The sequence below is a fragment of the Orbicella franksi genome, chromosome 12 (genome assembly GCF_964199315.1).
Source record: "Orbicella franksi chromosome 12, jaOrbFran1.1, whole genome shotgun sequence".
Taxonomy (NCBI): domain Eukaryota; kingdom Metazoa; phylum Cnidaria; class Anthozoa; order Scleractinia; family Merulinidae; genus Orbicella; species Orbicella franksi.
Window position 1 is genome coordinate 6,954,396 of NC_138156.1, and position 19,655 is coordinate 6,974,050.

At 39.4% G+C, this 19,655-nt stretch overlaps 2 protein-coding genes across 2 annotated transcripts in view; both read right to left on the reverse strand.

Moving 5' to 3' along the window:
• Positions 1-18,905, reverse strand: part of LOC145463844 (putative E3 ubiquitin-protein ligase HECTD4) — a 54,440-nt gene extending 35,535 nt beyond the window's left edge. Inside the window, exons 1-12 of the mRNA XM_081447636.1 lie at positions 18,153-18,905; positions 17,224-17,544; positions 15,961-16,099; positions 15,146-15,488; positions 14,550-14,687; positions 13,675-13,782; positions 12,392-12,529; positions 9,629-10,193; positions 7,079-7,199; positions 6,517-6,618; positions 870-941; positions 82-303 (exon numbers count right to left, since the gene is read on the reverse strand). Coding sequence (XP_081303762.1) covers positions 82-303; positions 870-941; positions 6,517-6,618; positions 7,079-7,199; positions 9,629-10,193; positions 12,392-12,529; positions 13,675-13,782; positions 14,550-14,687; positions 15,146-15,488; positions 15,961-16,099; positions 17,224-17,544; positions 18,153-18,850 — 2,967 coding nt within the window. The 5' untranslated portion in view covers positions 18,851-18,905. The remainder of the gene's footprint in view (positions 1-81; positions 304-869; positions 942-6,516; positions 6,619-7,078; positions 7,200-9,628; positions 10,194-12,391; positions 12,530-13,674; positions 13,783-14,549; positions 14,688-15,145; positions 15,489-15,960; positions 16,100-17,223; positions 17,545-18,152) is intronic.
• LOC145463845 (E3 ubiquitin-protein ligase TRIM45-like) lies at positions 3,239-6,385 on the reverse strand. The gene has a single exon (XM_081447637.1). It carries the CDS (start codon positions 5,538-5,540, stop codon positions 3,324-3,326), a length of 2,217 nt encoding a protein of 738 aa, XP_081303763.1. The 5' UTR covers positions 5,541-6,385; the 3' UTR covers positions 3,239-3,323.
• Positions 18,906-19,655: the final 750 nt, after the last annotated feature.

Below are 19,655 nucleotides of genomic sequence, written 5' to 3' on the forward strand. Positions count from 1 at the left end.
AATGATTTATAAATTTTATAATCGTTAGACAAATCACGATAAAACCTTTTAAGCTCATCTTCTAGATCAATTGTTTCTTACCCTTGTCGCAGTCACTGTTACATTGGTGACTACTGGCATAAAACCCTTAGCTATGGGCAGTCTTAGACACTTCTCAGAGGACACAACTGATGCCAACAAAGGTAGTGTCTGTCCCACGAGGGTAGCCTTCATTACATGTTCCAGGCCTTCAACTCTTGATTTAACATCTCCTTTGTATTCCACTGACAGTTTGGAAAGTACTTCTAGAACAACATCAAGAATCTAGAAGCAACAATGGCCATTACATGTGGTCAAAAACCGCTCAATAAGAGTAGTTTGTTAGACTTATATGAACTTACAGGCATACAGAACCAAAGGACAGTCACTGGTGCTATCCAACCAAATCACAAAGAACCCTTTATCATCATTAGCATTAGCAGTAAGGGACCCTAAAAATATTCCTCAACACATGGTTTGATTTTGCAGGACACTGTTAAAAATCAAGGCTAGCTAATGACAAGTTCTTTGCCCCTGCCAAAGACAACAGACACTGTCACCATCTTCTGTCACTCCTTGGTTGATCTGCGATGGCAACACACAAGACTGGAAGGTACTACCTGTACACTTTTGCCAATTATTGCGCAAATAAAGAGGCATTGCAACATGAGCAAACTTCAATTCTGCGAAAAGAGAGACCAGGTTTTAAAGAGGCATATGCCCAGTTTGAAGAATTCTTCAAAGGGGCTACATCGTAAAATGAAGGGTTAGGCATGCAAGATAAAGCCAGTAACAGTCACGCCATATGCAGCATATGGACTGAAAAGACCAACAATAACCCCACGACATACCTGTTGACAAACTTCTAAAATTTTCAATGACAGCTTTTGACATTCACCTTGTCTTAGCACATCGCCATTCACCTGAAAATCATAAGAGCATTGTATTAGCAAATCACAAACTGAAAAGGAACGGATTAAAAAAAGAAAAGTTGCAAAAAATAGATCGTACATGGTAAAAAGATTCCTCCTTTTTACAGTAATGATTCTGCTTATAAAGCAGGCAACACACTCGGAGATACTCATTTATAAAACAGAAAAACGTGACATAACCGGCATACTACCGACACTGTAAGGATTTGTCAGGACGGTGAAGTCTCGAGTTAACAAAGTGCCAAGGGACTTGGAAAATTGGTCCGTTACATCAAGGGTCCGTTATATCGAGGGTACGTTATATGGAGGGTTCGTTATAACGAAATTTGCGGAAAAACAGCCAAAATGTTCGTTAAGCCTGGTTCTCATATGCCGCCGACATACCAGAAGCGCCGGGAATCCACTGGAACAGATCGCCGAACGTTGTCAGTTGCAACCGGCGACTATGTCGTAGGTAAGCCGGCGGGATATAAGAACCAGGCTTTACATCGAGATATAGTTCATTATTATTTCGTAACGGTGGTACGTTGCACTACCCTGAACACTGTGCATAACTACGGCACTGAAAAACTGTAGAGGATAAAAAAAGAAATCCACAGGATAAGCCACTATCCAGTAGAAGTCGTGGTTGGCTTTGTTAACACTCATTCATTGGATAGCGTTATCCATCTGTTGAATAACTAAGGTCTGGGTGGGGTGTCAGTTAAATTTTCGACAGTTTCCCAGCTATCCGGTTAAAATTTCAACCCACATTCAGGTATGAGTACATTTTGCAGATCTCAGATCTCAGCTGTTAGATAACCGATTGTCAGATCAATAAAACCCCATCCAGGCCTCCTTAAGCCTTTGGACAACCGGAGGCTGACGTCTGCTGTTGTGGTCACATGACTGACCAGACTAGCTCAGCTCAGAGCCCTCTTACCCGAAATGATCGTGGGCACTAACGAATCTATTGTAGCATCCAAGGCCACGCTCACACTTGAGCTCGGTGCCCGTTCACGATTCCCGTTGGGAACTAATGCGAACACACCGTTTTTTCTTTTTTTGTACTTACACCAGAATATGGGGAAAGTCACGGTGCCAGAGCCCGAGCACAAGGTCTCGACCTTGTACTCGGGAACTAAATGGTACTTAAATACTTGGAGTATCCAGTGTCTGAACGTAACTCTATTTTGAACCGATGTGCAGGACCCAATACTCGGGCTCCAAGTGTGAACACAACCTAAGGGGATGTTGTTCGACAGAGGCCGAATTCTTACAAAATCTCCACCGACGGAAAGCAAAAACAAACAACACATAGTATTACTAAATAAAGTGTAATTTTGTCTACATGTTATATCACTTATGACAGTTTTAATAACTCTAAGAATATTTACAAACAACGCTACACTGACTGAGATCCGAGAATGACTGAGCACTTCCTTTGCGACGAAAATTCTAACTTCACTAAACAGCGCTTATCAGTCACAGCGCTTATCAGTCACGACAAGAAGAGTTTTCAGGACGTCCGAAACTAACTAGACCAAGTCATCAGAAACAGACCATACAGTCTAAAACTATACATTTCTCACAATGAAATGTTCTCTATTTTACAAAGTGACAAAAAAGGACCAAAGATTCACGAAAGTGCAGTTTAGCTCGCTCAGTCAGACTCGCTCGTCCTTTCGGCTTTCGCTTGTGAGCAACAAAAGTTTAAAAGTTGAAAACTATGTCATTATCGAGCACAAAATCACAGTTTTTCTATGATAGTAACCTAACAACAACGAATCTTCTCAGAATTACAAGTAAGAACAGTTTCTTTCAGTGTTTCTGGCACAACAAATACAAATTATATAACTATGCCTCACCTAAAGACACTCAAAAATCTTACACTTAAATTATCAGAAAGATTGAATTTCTGAAAAACTTAATCTGCCACTAAAACATTGAAGTATAAATGTCCATTGTGTCGTCACCTATTATATTTTTTACCGGGAATTGGGGGAGGGGGGGGGGGGGAAGAGAAGAAGACTACAGCGGCCTACCAAGCTAATATGAAGTCTTATGTGACACCAAGTCACAAAAAACGATAGGTAACAAGTAACTCAGCTAATATGAAACTCCCTGCTAACAAATTCAAAGAAGAAAAATAAGAATTCATTCGTATTTCCCTTGCACGAAAGTTAAATGTTACACGAGCCAACAAACACAGCATGACAGATCATATCTAAACACACGTGTATTACACCATTTGATCTGTTGAATATTAAGACTTTTGTTCACCTTGTAACGAAGGTTAGAGTTACGTTGCCATAGAAACATGACGCCATATTTTTAAAAGACCAAATAAACGCATTGTTCGCGAATTTCAAACACTAAGGACAATTGAAACATCTACTTCAATATGCAGACTTTCTTATATGTAAAACTAGTCACAAGAATACTTCCGTCTGGTGCTGTTGTTATTCCACCAGATCTTGGTAAAACAGAGGCACTTTTACCTGTGAAGCGACCGTCTAAAGAAAATTGCTGAACTCGGTCGTTTCCGGAATCACATACAAGAAGATTATTGGAACTGTCTACATGCATGAGGTGCGGCTGATTAAATTGTCCGTCTTGATTCCCTTGTTTCCCAAACTTGTACAAAAAAGTTCCTGACTGATCAAAAGCTTTAACGCAGTGATTGTCTCTATCCGAAACGAAAAAGATGTTTTTCAAAGGAATGCAGCCAACTGGATGGTTGAGTTTCTCTGGACCACTGTCTCCAAATATGGAATAAGTTTCTCCCTCTTTGGATATCACCTGTATCCTATTATTGTTGTACTCGGCTACAACAATGCGTCCTTCATCATCCAAACAAACATCAATTGGATTCTGAAACTCTCCTTTTCCTGCACCACTTTTTCCAAAGCTCTTCACAACAGTTCCTGTCTTGATGTTTATGTGTTGTATTCTATGATTCTGGCTGTCTGCAATTAGAATCTCGTTGTTGTTCAAAAACGAAACGCCGTTTGGCAAATTAAATTGTCCAGGATTTGTGCCTCGGCCACCCATTTTCCTTAAACAGATGCCTTCTTTATCGAAAACGAAAAAACAGTGTGTAAGTGGATCTGTAACAACCATATTGCCTTCCATATTGACAACGATTCCATATAACCCTTGGGGAGTGTCTCCTTGAAAGAATATTAAGTCCAAGTTACCGACTACAACAATCTCACGTTCTTTCACCAGCGTAGTAGAAGGACAGGTCGGAAGTTTATTGCCATTGATCTTCACTTCAATGCTGTAAGCGCCCGGTACTATCGGAGTAAACTTAACTTGAAGATTGCCGTCTTCTTTCTTGCTAACAGTCACATTGGTAACATCTTTAGCGGGTTCTATCAGAACTTCAACTTGATCTCTAAGGTCAGCCTGGTTACTCGTCTCCCCTTCAGATGTTTTGGGGTATAACGTAAACTCTGCTTCTACACCAGCCTGAAGAGTTTGATCCAGTCCTTCAAGCCTTGATCGAGTTGCGTCGGCCTTGTCGATGTCCACAGTCTCAATAAAACCCAGTTTCAAGCCTTCTTCACGGGAAGCCGCGGAAAACTTGACGAATGATGTCTCGCCGTGGTTTGGAACTTCAGTAACACGAAGCACTTCAAATCTCTGCTTCAAAGTTTTCTTGTTCCTCATGATATCCGAGCTTGAGCTTCTCTGTGTCAAATTATTAGCAAACTCAACCGCTTGGTTCATCTGTTTGACCAGGGACTGTGCTTCTTGTATAGCGGAGTTGATTTTCTCCAGTCTCGTCACGCGTGTCGTCTCGAGTGAGATAATCGCCTCTCGCTCGCGCTCGCGAATTTCTGCGATCATTTGGTCTGCAGCTTGTGAGACTCCACGTTTAGCAGTTGCCACATTCCTTTCCAGCTCAGAAGCCGTTTCTTCAAATTGTCGAATCACTTCACCAAGCTGCCTCATCTTTTCCTCGATCATTTCAGCGCTTGACAAGATGTCAGGTTTCTCGTCACGAGCTGCTTTGTCGAGCAAAACAATTTCGTGATTTCGGTGATCCGTGACTATGCAAATTTGGCAAACACAAGCTTCACACGAAAAGCAGAAGAATCGGGTGACTTCCTTCTCGTGAAACTCCTGCGAGCAAAAGGGTTGTCGCTTCAATAAGGCTTCGTAATCTTCTGCTTTAAACTCATTCACTGGTGTAACTCTGTGCCCCTCGAAAAATCCCTTTAGCATTTCATGTGCATTGAAACAGTCTGGGCACATAAATCGTCCACAGTCAAAGCAATAGTACATCTGAGGGCTGTTCTTCCTACACTGGGAACAAGTAATGCTGTTTCCCTCGCCACTCCGTCGGACGGCAAGCAGACCCAACAGGCTGTTGTGGAAAAAACTGCTCTGCAATCTGTCGAAGTTATTTCCTTCAGGTAAATCGATTTGCGCCTGACACTCTGGGCATCTGAATTTCCCTTCTCTGTGGCTCGCTCTTGCATGATTCGCCAGACACTCAAGGCAAAATGTGTGAAGGCATGAGATAGTCTTGGGTTTGTTGTAGATATCGAGACAAATCGAGCAAGTAAGATGCTTCTGAAGGTTTTTCAAAAGGGATTCCATCGCGACGCGTCGCTCGGTTGACTCTCAGTTGCGAAACAATTATTACAGATTCCGAGAAATCAGAATTGATCAACGTCACGACTGTGTCAGTAGAACCAATCAAATTTGAGACTGTTAACAAAGGACCCTTCACGGTGTCATATGATAAAATTCAGCACAACTGCTGGGTTTGTTGTGTTTTGAAAGTCACGATATGCTAATCGTTTAAATTACAATCAAGTAAATCTTATCAGGTTTGTTCTAATTCATCACGAATAGGCTGTCATATCATTAGAAAATCTGAAATTAACGATGCAATAGGTAGCGCACAAATCTCTCTGAGGATGGTAAGCGAAATTTGATGTTTTTTCTATGCCGACTTTAATCCTCCCACCAGCGAGTTGAAAATGGCTCTTGTCTGACCCTCGTCTGGGCCTTTGGAAATTGACGTTTTTATCAAGAAGCTAAATATTGAGGTTGCATTGTAAGCTACTTCAGTTCCGCGACCCGCCACAATTTTCGGTGCAATCCCGCAATCTAGCACAATTTGGAATGTTTATCCCGATCCCGCCTGGTTAGAGTTGCAGTTCTCCGCGTAACGTCCGTGACGTGTGATTTTCGTTTTTTCATCCCGTATCCCGCCGTCAATTTGAAAACCCGCATCCTCCCTGTCAAACAGGGCAAATTCTGCTCCCGTAGTAGTATTTTTATCCCGCATCCCGCTATTAAAATTTCTGTCATTTCGCATCACGCCTCCATTTTTTCTCTCATCCTGCATCCCTTAAAACGTATGTTGGACCCTCTACGTTATATCGAGGTTCGTTAAATGGAGGTTCTGCCACATGCGTTTACCTGTAACTTTAGCTGCTTCGTTACATTAAGGTTCGTTAAATTGACATTCCACTGTAGCAACAAAACGACCCGTCAAATGCTGCCGTCTCTTCATACTATTTTTTGATATACGTACAACTTGGCGGAAGTATAAAACGGAACCAACCTCATCTACTCTAACAGCTGACCCCTGTTCATCAGAGAGTACGACATCCCTCCAGCTTGTGATAAAGACAGCTGTAAGATATTGCAGGACTGGAGAAAGGTCCTGTGTAAAAATAGGGAAATAAGGAAATCAAAGGGTACCTCAGTTTTAGTCTCAAAACAAACATTTCTCTTTGCTGACTGTCACACAATTCTATTGATGTTAGTTGGTTATTTTGCTCACAGATGAACTCAATTTCACTCTAGTTTTCCACAGACAAACTAGCACAACCTACCCATGGGCAAAATAGCCGTTCAGACTTTTTAACTGAAATAATAGCAAATTGTCTTCAGTTGATAAAAGAAACGTAGATAACACCAGTAACCCAAAGAAAATCCCTTGCAGAGGCATGATTTCTCTAGCTGAAAAAAACTTCCTCGTGAACAAAATTCTACATAATAGTATCATTCCCAAAAATACAGGAAATCTAAATTTCATTACAAGTAGATGCTGGATCTTCAGTGAAGTTAAAATGCGCCTTAAACATGATTAGAACTATAGAAGATTAATTAGGTAAACTAACTGGATGCTTGGCCACCAGTGATTGAAATGCCTCATTATCTATACTACCACATTGCAGGATCATGTTACTGGACTCTTTGACACACACTTTGAGGGCTGCAAACACCACATCTTCAGCTAGCCTAAAAAGGATTATCAAAATCAACGAGTTTTAAGAGGGTCCACAATAGGGTTCTCAGTTCCCGCTTTCCCGCCCATTTTTTCCTGTTAATCCCGCCATCCCGCCCTTCTTTACTTGGGAATCCCGATCCCGCCCACTTTTCAATAACGTTTTTCCGTTAATTATTAATTTGTTAAATAATAATTAACGCAGAAACTTTACAAAAATAAACATTACAGAAAAAATCATGAAAGGCCTATCTGTATGCAATGGGTAGCAGATAAGTAACCAGAAATGATTGTTACGTTTCCCTCTTTAAACGTTTCACTGTTTTGGTTTGTTCTTTTTCGACGTATCAGTGAAAGAGAGAGATTGTTCACTCCCATATTCCTAGTCCTGGTTTTTTGGAAGACAATCAGCTGAGTATTTGAAGATGTGTGTTAGTTCGTGCGTCTGACATTCGATAGGGTGCTAGCTCAATGGGCCCTAATCCTGTTCTCATGTATCGTGTTTTTTATTTAGACAGGAAGATTTGGTCCGTATTATCTCCATCCATCGAGTTGTACAAACATGCACCGTCAAATTGTCGGGAAAAAAAAGAAAAAATGTTAATTGAGTATTTTTGCAGAACATTGGCCTGCTATTGAACCGAACAGCACGGCCGAATGTAGACACTCTCCCTAGCAGGAAGTTCGTTTCCCTGTCATTTTCCGAAAAGAAATCGTGCAGAGAATTTCATCCTGTAAAATAAATTATTGCGTAAACAGTCGCCACAAAAAAAGTCCCACTCTCGCCTGATGGTCTGTCCCTAAGCCCATGTCGGGAGGAAGAGAGACCCTGGGAATGAGCTAAGGCTGGTTTTGACATAGCAAGTCTCACGTGCCGTCCACGTGCGAAGAATTTGAAACCAGAAATATAAATAATATTTTCATATTAATTCCTCTTGTTGCTCTTTGAGGAAAGCATACCCGTTGACACTAACTTTACGTGCGATTCAAACAAAAGGTATTTTAAATAATATGCATCTATTTACACATTACACATAAACGTTTATTATTAACCACTTCTGTTGACGAGACCACTTCAGAACGATCATAACAGTCACAGCATAAAGCAGAGGGCATGAAGGTCATGCCTGATCAGACCAGACACACCGGGAATACATCACAATACCTACCAGGGCCTACAAGGTCTAAAAAGTCAAATGCAGCCAAGGTTTAAAAAATAAACACTCCTGACAGTTTCTTTTAAAGCTTTGAGCGTCCTCACTTTCCTTGAAACCTGTGCTCGGAACTTTTCTTTCCGAAGGAAGGCATTCCCGCTTGCACCCTTTTCATAATAAATGGCGACGCAATTTATAATGTCGCATACTTCGTTTCCCGGTTCGTTCGGTAAATTACTGTCACCGCTATCCGGCGTGGCCATACTGGCCACAACAAACCACTTAGCGCTCGTAAAAAGGTCGAAAGACGTCAAAGACTAAAAACCCTAGAAAAGATCAGGACTGAGAACACTGAGGTCAAGAATACAGAAGCAAATGTCGGAAATGGACTAATGACATTTATGTCAGAGGCCAACACAAAAGATCACAATAGGACTCAAAGACCTCATACGGTCTGATACTAACGTAGGGTAAGCAATAATGGATACGTTTGACAGGACCTGACTGGGTACAGAGCCGTTGCTATTCATTACTTGAAACCTGACACAGCTATACGCACAAAAGGTTTATTTCCGCCAGCTTGCGGTTTTTGTGCTGGCCAACTTATGATGAAGTCACGATGGAATTGAAATCCCATATCCCGCTCTGTTTCCCTTGACAATCTCGCATCCCAGCCCTATAAAAACACGGAATCCGCTCCCACACGCAATTGAAATTCCCGCTTCCCGCCTCTGTTTTCAGCTTAAATCCCGAATATCACCGTGAAAAAAAGCCAAATCCCGCCTCCCGCCAAACCTATTGGGAACCCTCTTTTAAACTTTGCAAATCAAATGAGGTCCAACAAGCCCACAACTACTTTTTTTTTAACTCCAGTCAGATTATATCTTTTTGCGGTCATCTTGGAATTTGTGAAACAGAAAATGTTGAATGTTTAAGTCCACACAAAAATGATCACAATGTTAACAACTTGTTTTCTTATAATCTGTACTGTGTGGAGTCTTTTGGATGGATACACACAGGCCACCTCCAAGCCTGCAAGTGTAAATCTCCCTTTGGTAGCTAGTTTTCCACAAAAGATGCTTCTGATTTTGTGTCAATCCAATGATATTTCCCCAATGTGTATATAGGTACTCTAGTTTTCCTTATCCTTTTTCGGTATAATTCACAGCTCTAAATTTCTGTTCAGTCTTCAAGAGTGGATTTCAGCTGAAACACCCTACAGCAAATATCTTTGTCTTCGATTATAATAAAGTAATACATCAGAACATTCTATCATTTGTAACACTTACCTTTCTTTTACAGTCACTCCAGGATCGACACTCAATATGTCCTCAGCTAAATTAGTGAGTAACAAATCCAGCAATGGTCCCATGTTGGATGTGGATTCCCCTTCAGACAGTAGAAGCATCAGTAGAGTACTCCTTTCCACTGCATTGGGATAAAACACTTCCAGGCCAGCTTTTAACACGTTGCAGACCTCCAGCTGCACTTCAGCTCCAACAGTACCAATCGCTGTGTTTATCAGTTTCCACAGAAGTAGCCTTGTGTCCTTAACAGCACTGTCATCTAGTTTGGCCCAGCCAGCACTTGCTTGCCTCATAAGAGTTTGCAGTGCAACTAGCATGGCTATTGTTACATCATGCTGGCCTTCGCTTATGGCAGTATTTAGTACATTGCAGATGAGGCTCAGTAATGGGTTATAAGAATCAGTCAAGTCATGCAGTGGAATGTCAGAATCGTTTTCTATCAAAGCCACCCGTATCTTAGCATCCAGTCGTCGGCAGAGGAATGTAATGTGGTGGGCTAAGGATGATGAAGCTTCCGCTGGGTCAAGCAGATCTTGCACAGTTTTAGCTGCAAGAATAGTAAGTACAATAAGAAAAGGAAAAATACATTTGATAACCTGTAACATGTCACCATCCTAAAGCTGCAGACTAATTACATGTATGTATGAATGGACATTTTCCTAAGCCAGCATTTGAAAGGATAGCATACTTGTACCTGTCCAGAAAATGTTCTCAAAAACATATGCTTTTTTGTTCTTGTTGGGTGGGAGAGGTTGAAAGCAATTTTCGTTTTGTCATTATAGTGGAAAATATATATCTCAATTTAATAAAACATTTTTTTTATGAAAAGACAAATATTTAAGACAAAGCATTTGATAACCTGACTAACAACCATTTGGGGTTTGGAATCTGAGGAAACAATATAAGTCATCAATGACTACAGTCTGTTTGTTCATAAATTAACAGAAACAAACAGTCAGTTTGTCTACAAAATACAACTACAAAATTACTACAATAGTGGCTTGAAGATACGAATTTTATTTTCTCATATTAAAAACAATTTATTATACCACTTGAAAAACATAGGCACCCAAGGCGTGCAAGAGTTATTTTTTTTTTATGTGAAGTGTTGGAGATAGAGGCATTCATGGTACAGTAATGATTTGGTTAATTTGACAAGTTTTTTTTGGTTGCGATGTTACATCGGTCATGGTAAGATAGCTAAATAGTAAGCCATAAAATGTTTGACTGAACAGACTACAGTAATCTGACACGTCTCCAAATTAATGTAGATACCATCTTATTTTCTAACAGGCAATCTGATTCGTTCTTTGATACAACCCGCACTGTGATTGGTGTGACACGCGCTCATGCATAACTCCCTCACTCACCAATCACATAACCCTTCCAACCCCCAAGAGGAATTTTTCCTCAAAAATACTCAAGTTAATTTAGAGACTTTTTCGCATTTTATACGAGTCGTAAGTTTACCTTTTTACACAACACAACTTCACCGAAAATAGAAAGAAAGAGAAAAAAACCTGACACGTTGAAGGTCTGATTTAATTAAATTGCACTTTAACTTGGTGCCACGCAGTCTTCAAAGAACATTTGAACAGTTTTCATACTTTTTACCTTTAAAAATATCGGACGGAAATGAATGTCATCAAATGAAACTATTAAACTGCTACTGCAGAGACGTAAAAACCGTCCAGAAACGAAAGCTTCTTTTTTGTTTAATATCCTGGAAACAATAGCCGATAGCTTGTCAGCTCTAATTGAATTTACTCCCAAATAAAAAACAAAAGTGTTAAGTTACCATTTGTTTCTAAAGATAGCAAACATCTCGTGGGAAAGAGTGGTGACGATTCGTCCGCTCTAATTGAATTTACTCCCTTGTGAAAAACAAGAGTGTCAAATTACACTTTGTAACTAAAAAACAAAAATATCTCGTTATATTTGCATGCAACAAGAACAAAACAATCGTTATCCGCACTAACTATTGTAAACGTTAGAACTGTTTCAAATCTAAAGTCTCGTCCCCTCTAAAACATGTCCTAAGAACTAGACGCGACGATTCGTGACCTCTAATTGAATTTACTCCTTGTGAAAAACAAAAGTATCAAGTTACCTTTGTAACTAAAAATAAAAATATCTCGTTGCATTTGCATACTACTAACTCACCAACTGTTTCAAACCTCAAGGCTCATCTCGTTCATTTAACTAAAATCCTCAGCCTAACCCACAGAAAATGTCGAAGTAAACCAATATATGAATACTTCCCCCTCTTTTATAGAAGAATAAATATGGCCGTTCTGAACTCTATCAGGATCATATCTTCTCACATACAATTTACCTTTACAACAAGAAATTTGATTGGCTGTTTATAGTACATTCAATCTGATTGGTGTGACATACATACATCTCTCACTCACTCACTCACTCACTCACTCACCCATTGACCCGTCCACAACATACCCGACGCGCCGACTAAGAGGTATTTTTTTACAAAAAAATAACTCAATAAAATTCATATTTCCATGCAACATAATCTCTATGTCTTGCAGATTAAACAGGGAATTCCTCACAGAGGGTTTCAATAAGGGCCACGTGCAAGGTAAATTGGCAAGCAGTGAGAATGATTTACACTTCTTGGTTTGACCATCTAGTCAGAAAATTGTTATAATTAATAAAAAAGTTCAGTTACAAAGTTAACCTTTTTCCTGGCCTTCTAGCTGAAAAGGTTAGTAAAACCTGATTCCTAACCTGAACATTGAGACCTTGGAGGAGTTCTAAGCTGCTGAGACACCTGACTGCAAGATGGATGTCCACCATGCACCCATTCACCCATCTGACTGTTACCATAACTCCATAGTCGGCCATTAACAGAGTCCTGGCAAACACCTGTGATAATGTAATAATTTAAACAACACTTTTGAAATACAAGTTTTCAAAACTGGTGGTCACTGGTCAGGTGGCAAATATTTTTTTCTAAAGATTACTATTCAACTCTGAGAAACAACCCTGTTTGAAATTACAAAAGTGAGAGATCTGTCACAAAGCTCTACAAAACTCAATGTTGCATCTTTGTTTTAAAATGTGTAATACATATTCTACTGCTACAAAATTTGGGTATTATACAGTCACTTGATATCTAAACCAAACTCAGTTTTCTGCTATGGCCCATGGAAAAGTGTGTAGTGAATTGTCTGTTTACACTCTACATGTGTTTCGATCCAGACTTGCCTCACTAAATTTCAAACAATCTCAATTTCCAGGTTTTTAGTCTGCAAAGTCCTGTTTGTAATTCTGTTTATCAATATTTAACAACTCTTTCACAAGCGTGTTGGAGATGAGATGATAGCTAGCCAAGGAGGGCATAGCACCAAGTTGACTTTAATCATCTCACATCCATTACCGGTAATATCCCCAAAATATAGAAAACTAAATAAATAAAATAAAAATAAAAACTCACCAGGGTCTGGCAAACCAAGATTGGTTACTGAAAGGGTGGTTAATTAGCACTTAATGACTAGCCCCAAGGGAAACAGTGAGTTTTGTTTCCCCAAGACCCTCAATGTTGAGGTCGAGGGGAAACAAAACTCACTGCTTCCCATGGGACCAGACATTAATTGTTTTGTCATACCTCCCAACTTAAAAATAGAACAAAACTGCAAAGAAATCCTTTGCTTGAAGCCAGCTGGCTCACAAATTTGCCGCAGTTTCAAGGAGCACAACCTGATCATGTGTGAGTCTAAAGTTCAAGTTGTTGTTTCCCTAGGGAGTTAGTGAGTTTTGTTCACCCTAGTTTTGACCCACAACACGTGACACATTCTCCTCCAATCGGAAAACATATTTGAGTTGGGCGGTATAACAACAAAAATTATTTTCCACCTGATAAGTCACTATCCAGTGGAAAAGTGTTAACAAAAGCTATCTCTTTATCAACTGGATAGTGATATATCAGAGTCTACTGGATAGTACTACCTGCCTGTTGAACAACTGGGACCCAAGGATTAAAATGGTAGCTAAGAAACAAAGTGACTTACTCAGGCCTGGAATAACTAGATCTTGCCACTTGGGTGTGGCTGAGTTGACAACATTTTCATGCTTCACAGAAGAACCATCCAGGATTGAAAAACAATAATTCACTGGACCTGTAGGAAGTGATGTTAAACACAAACTTATGTATACTAAGAATCCCCTTGGCAATGTAATATTCTAGTGTACAAACTAAACCTTGCCAGTGATACTTATAAGATTGAGCAACCCAGTTTTGATGGAAAGTTTCTCTGGTCAAGGCAAGCTATAACTGGTCTGGTTTTAAATGGTGACTCCCTTACTTTTAATATCAATAAAGTTGGTGTGCACAGTTTTCCTAAGGTTAGTGCAACAGGCAGCTTAATGTGGTTATACATGTACCTTGAAAAAAAAACTTAAACTTAAAAATTTAAGTTTGTAGGTGAAACCCTCCTGAGCAGTGCTTTTACGTCAGCTGTGCTGTTTGCATTTCAACATCTGACAAGAAGTTTCAGAGGAGTTTGTTTTTGTTTTTGCTATGCATCTGGACACATTTTAACATGAAATGGTTACTTGCCTTGGGCACTCTCTCTACCCTGACGTAAACAAAATACACCACTTTAGTTTAGGGGGTGGTGTGCTTCAAGTTTCACAGCTACAAGCTTGGTTAGGATAGTTATCATTCTATTTAAACCCTTTGGTGCTTGAAAAGTTAAAGCTAGGAGAGGTGATTCCTCTAGAAGCCATTTATCATTAGCCACTCCTGTTTGCGACAAATACATGTATGTGGATTTCTCGTTTTGTGAGAAGAAGAGTCTGTGTCATTAGAGGTGTTCGTAGACAAATGCAATTAAGATACAATTTATTTATTATAAGAAGATTTGATAAACAGAATGTGTCATACTTCTGTGTCCCCTGAGTGATAGCAGGATGGGTCCAGAAGGATTTGCAAGCTGTGGTACCACAATGATTAACATGTCACCACTGATAAACATGGCTGACTGCTTGAGAGCACTCATTGTCAATCCACAACTAACTATCTCTGAAATACAATACAAATGTTTTGTATCATTTATTGGCTTGATTCATCATTATTCATAAATTGTTCAGATGACTGTTTGCAAACTAATCACTCGTCCTTACTTTGAAAAAATGCACTTAAGGTTAGTGGATTTTTTCATTTCAGTATCTGCATTTTCATATAAATTAAATGCGTAGTCAATGATATATTACATCACTGTACTTCTTTTTGTACTTCATAATACTGGATGTGACTGACTGACTGGCTGACTGGCTGACTGGCTGACTGGCTGGCCAACTGGCTGACTAGCTGACTGGCTGACTGACTGACTGATTGATTGATTGATTGATTGATTGATTGATTGATTGATTGATTGACTGATTGATTGATTGACTGATTGTTTGACTGATTGTTTGATTGTTTGACTGACTGACTGACTTCAGGACTGACTGACTGACTGACTGACTGACCAAACTTACCATCTGCATCTTTCTGAGGAGTAGGAGTTGTAGGTGAATGTCTGACTGGTAATGGAGATGACAAAGAAGACAGTGGTTCCTCTCTCCTCATCACAACAACTGCATCACTACAGGAAGAGGCAAAAACTTCAAGCTCATCCTCACTTGATTCTAGTTTGAATTCTTGCAAACACAAATCCAGTTTTCTATTCTCTTGATCAGTTTGCTCTGATGTTTTCGTAGTCCAAAGCCAATACAAGTGAACCCCATCACTTAGAAACTGTATGGTCTTGTGTTGCAGAGAGGGTTGTACTCTATCAACCTCTGGCTTAATTGCATCCTTCAGCTTGACTGTTCGTATTATCTAATGAAACAAGAAAAGCAATATAATTACAAAACTATCACAAGGGGTCACCCAGGAAGTTGTCTTCAATATTTAACAATCAGATTTTTAAGCTCAAATTTTCTATCACATGATAGTTCAAGAGGGTACAGCCTGAATCAACTGTCACACAGAAATTGAGAATGAATAATTATTTTAATTGTTTTAGTATAAATCTACAAGTTGTTCAAAACTTTATCTAAATCCTCTTTACAGACACTTCGAAAATGCAAAGAAGAGGCTCCTTTGTTTGTGAACAAGCACATACTGCTAGGCTACTCACCATCTACAACAGAATAGATAGCGAGTAGCTTGGGCAAATAAGAGAATGGCATTTGTGATAGAACACTCATAGATTTAACACAAATTGAAACAAATCCTGCTAACTGTGAACACTTTTTTATTATCATTATGAAACATGCAGAAAACACTCCTACTGAGAGATATATCTTACTTGCAGAGATATTGTATCCAAAATGTAGCACACACTTGAAGGCTCGTTGTCAAACACCTTCGGTCGGAACAATAACCAGCCTTGTACAATAGCTAACCACCCCTCCCTGAGATCAGCATTCCTTCTGTACATGCTCCCCCTGAAAGAACAAGACCAGACAATGATTGAAAGGACAGTATGATACAAAGGTAAAAGTCTGCATCAGGTCAGTAGCCCAAACAGCTGCAGCCTATCCCAGTTTCTGTAGCAGGAAGTAACTAGGAGTATTTCTACTCCCCCCTGGATGGGATGCTAGTCCATCACAGGGTTACCCCCAGTATAAAATTCACCGGTACCCATTTATACACCTGGGTAGAGAGAGGCACTGTGAGAGTAAAGTGTCTTGCCCAAGAACACAGTGATCCTGGCCAGGGCTCAAACCTGGACCACTCAATCCAGAATCCAGCGTGCTAACCATTAGGCCACTGCACCTCCACAGTATACTGTACCTTTCCAGAGCTAATTTGGAAAGACTAGTATCTGAACTGCAGTCAAGCCTCTTAAAAAAGGACACTTACATATAAGGTGTAGGGTACAGTGCCCATATTATGGAGACAGAAGGTGTCTGTATTATTAGGTAAAAACTGTATGAATTCTGATTCCTTTGGGACCAAGTGAATTGTCCATATATCAGTATATTATGGAAGCATTTGGAATGGGCAGTTTGGTGAAACTTTTTCAAGATACATGGTAAATGCTTGTCTCTGTGCTCTCTAAAGAACAACCATATTACTCCACTCCAGAGAGTACAGAAGTATTACTCTCTATAAATGAGGTCATCGTCAGACTGTGTATACAAGATTATTTATTGTATGTTGAAAAGGATCAGACAGGAAGGAAAATGTTTAGCTTTAGGTCAATATGGCACAGAAAGCAAGTGCTCTAAGATCTGTACAACATGACCTAGAGCCAAGTATTTTCCAACTGCTGACTTAGTTAAAAAGACTTTATCATACAATCCAACTAATTGAGCTTGACTTTACTGGAAAGCTGGGGAATTGTCTTCTAAAATGTTCTGAATTGTATACACTTACTAAGTTGCTGGTATGCACAGAGCCAAACAGCTCTCATCAAGACCAGCTCATGACATTCCTCAGTCTCTATACACATCAGTGTGCAGTACAGTTTTGTATGGGATTAGGATTGTTGGACTGTACTCTGTGGTGTTATGACTACACTAGCACACGTTGCTTTATAAACAGTAAATATTCTTATCATTTTCACCTGAGTGTTCCATGTTTTCCAGTGCCAATTTTAACCAGACCTTCAGTAGCCCCACTAATAAGATACAGGAATTTCCCATCACAAACAACAGTATTTATCTGGTCATTGCTGTTAATGGAGTCTTCAGATTCAGTTAAAGTTACTTCAAACTGCCAACTAGTGATAAAACAAGATGTGTGCAGGCCACCAAGGTCATTGAATGAACCCTTCCTTTCATACTCTATAGCTTTTTTTAGTGTGCCACCTACAGGCAGCTTGCCCAACACAGTCCTCTGTTGTTGAAGAACTTCAAGAACTTGAATAAATAGTTGAATGGAGAGCCTGTTGATGAAAATAAATCACATAGGGTCAGTAATTACAGGTATCTACATTGGACATTTTGTAATCAGATACCCATAGTTAAGTTGCTACACCATTTGCACATCACTTATATAAGCTTTAATGGCTTCCTCTGTGCCCTACTAGCCTGATTATCACCTAAATTGTACTCCACCAAGTCCCCGCCAATCAACTTATCACATATCCTTGCAAAAATGTTTTTCATTATTAAATAATACATGTATAAGAAATGAAAAATATATGCTTCCATTTTACCAGATGTAATAAAACACCTATGAAAGTTTGGGAGAATTTGAAAGTATGTAAACCTTGAGATTACATTTAATCTGTGACCTCTCCCAAATGGTCTCTCATGTTTTTACAATGTATCACATTATGTAAACACAAGAAATTTTCTGTTTCTAAATGTATCCAATCTTTGCATCAGATCTGACAGCAATAAGCCTTTCTACATTCAAAAACAGCTTCAAGCACATTAATTTGTCACCATTAACTCATATTTCGCATATCTCTTAAATCAAGCCTAATTAGGTTTATTAAAAATTACTTGGCCAAGCCAATTAGATTAAACAGCTGGATTAAGTTGTTACCTTCCACAGGCTAATGCGATGAGTGCTGCTACCAAACTCTCTCTTTTCACACCACACCGAGCTAATTCTTCATGTTTACTTCTATTTTCTTCACCGTTGGCTTGCTGCAACCAACTACAAAGAAGATCAGCTAGGCCTTTGATGCAGCTTACAGGTTCAACGGCTAGAGAGTTTGGAGCGCAATTTTGAAGACATTGCAGTAATAATTCCGAACATTGCCCAGCCAGTGAAGGATCTGTGCGACTTTGAGACTGTAGAATGGGAACTAAGAGAAGAAGACTAACATGGGACGAAAAAGAAACATCCTGCGGTTGTCCTTTCAGTTTCAAATCGGCCTTGGAAGTTTTCAGACCACAATGACTACCGGCAGGAGGTCGAGAAATTTTCGACGACAAAGTTGTTATTTTGGATTTCTGTGAGTGCCAAAGGCCAAGCAAAGCACGCTGTCGATAGTTGAAAAACTTGTAATATGAACCATGTTGAAGAGCACACGCATTCAAAAGACGCCTGCTGAGTTCCGCGTTTGAAGAAGTTTCAAACTTGTGCTCGGAAATGCACTCCACAAATGCGGAGCGCTCGGTGGAGATAAGAGGAGGTTGGAGAACCTCGACAACAAATTTAAGGCCATCGTCAAGAAAAATACTCTGTTCTGTGACAGAAGACCAGGCATCAGAGCCAGCTGTTGCAGTATTCGTCATCTTTCATTCATTGTTGTTGTAGATAAACATAGCGGAAGATCAACATGGCAGCTATTTCTGCTGATCTTTGAATTTGCCTCGCTTCAATGCATGTCGTGTGACGAGTCACGCAAAATCCTTTCATCACGTTTCATTACATTTCACCACTATGCTTTCAGACCTTAAAAGTTTCAGTTTTAACTTATTTGTACTTAATGTAGGTGGCTTAAATTTCAGCATAAAAAGTATTGAAACCTCAAAAGTTTCAGTTTTTTATCTTTTTCTGGTCAATGAGTGTTATAAAAATAGGTACAGGATGTGTACATGTGTCCATTAATTTGGACAACTGTTTGTAATTTATTATTTAATTTATTATTAGCTTTATTTGAAGAAAAATGCTGCAATTGCACTCAGAGCACTCGTTTCTTTATTTCTTTTATTTCCAGTTTTTTTCAATTTACTGCTCATTCGAAATGATGGGTAACACTACTCAAACATAGCATATAAATAGGAGGTCCACTGAATAAAAGTAGCAAATAAATAAGATAAATAAATAAGGTTGAAAGAAGAAATCCTCGTGAATTTCGGATAAAAGACTTTGTAGTTGCAATTTCTCATAATTCCATACAAAAGTTCCATACAGGGACAGGAATAAAACTTGAATTTCTAAAGTTATTCCTGACTTTGAACTACGAGGAAAGTTACAACAGCACTTTAAAAGTCTGGAATGTACTGGGTTAAATTGCCGGTTAAATTTCTTTTTGAACAATGTCCTTGTGAGTGAGCTGCTTAAAGTTGGAGCCAGCTAAAAACTACTCCAGGATTT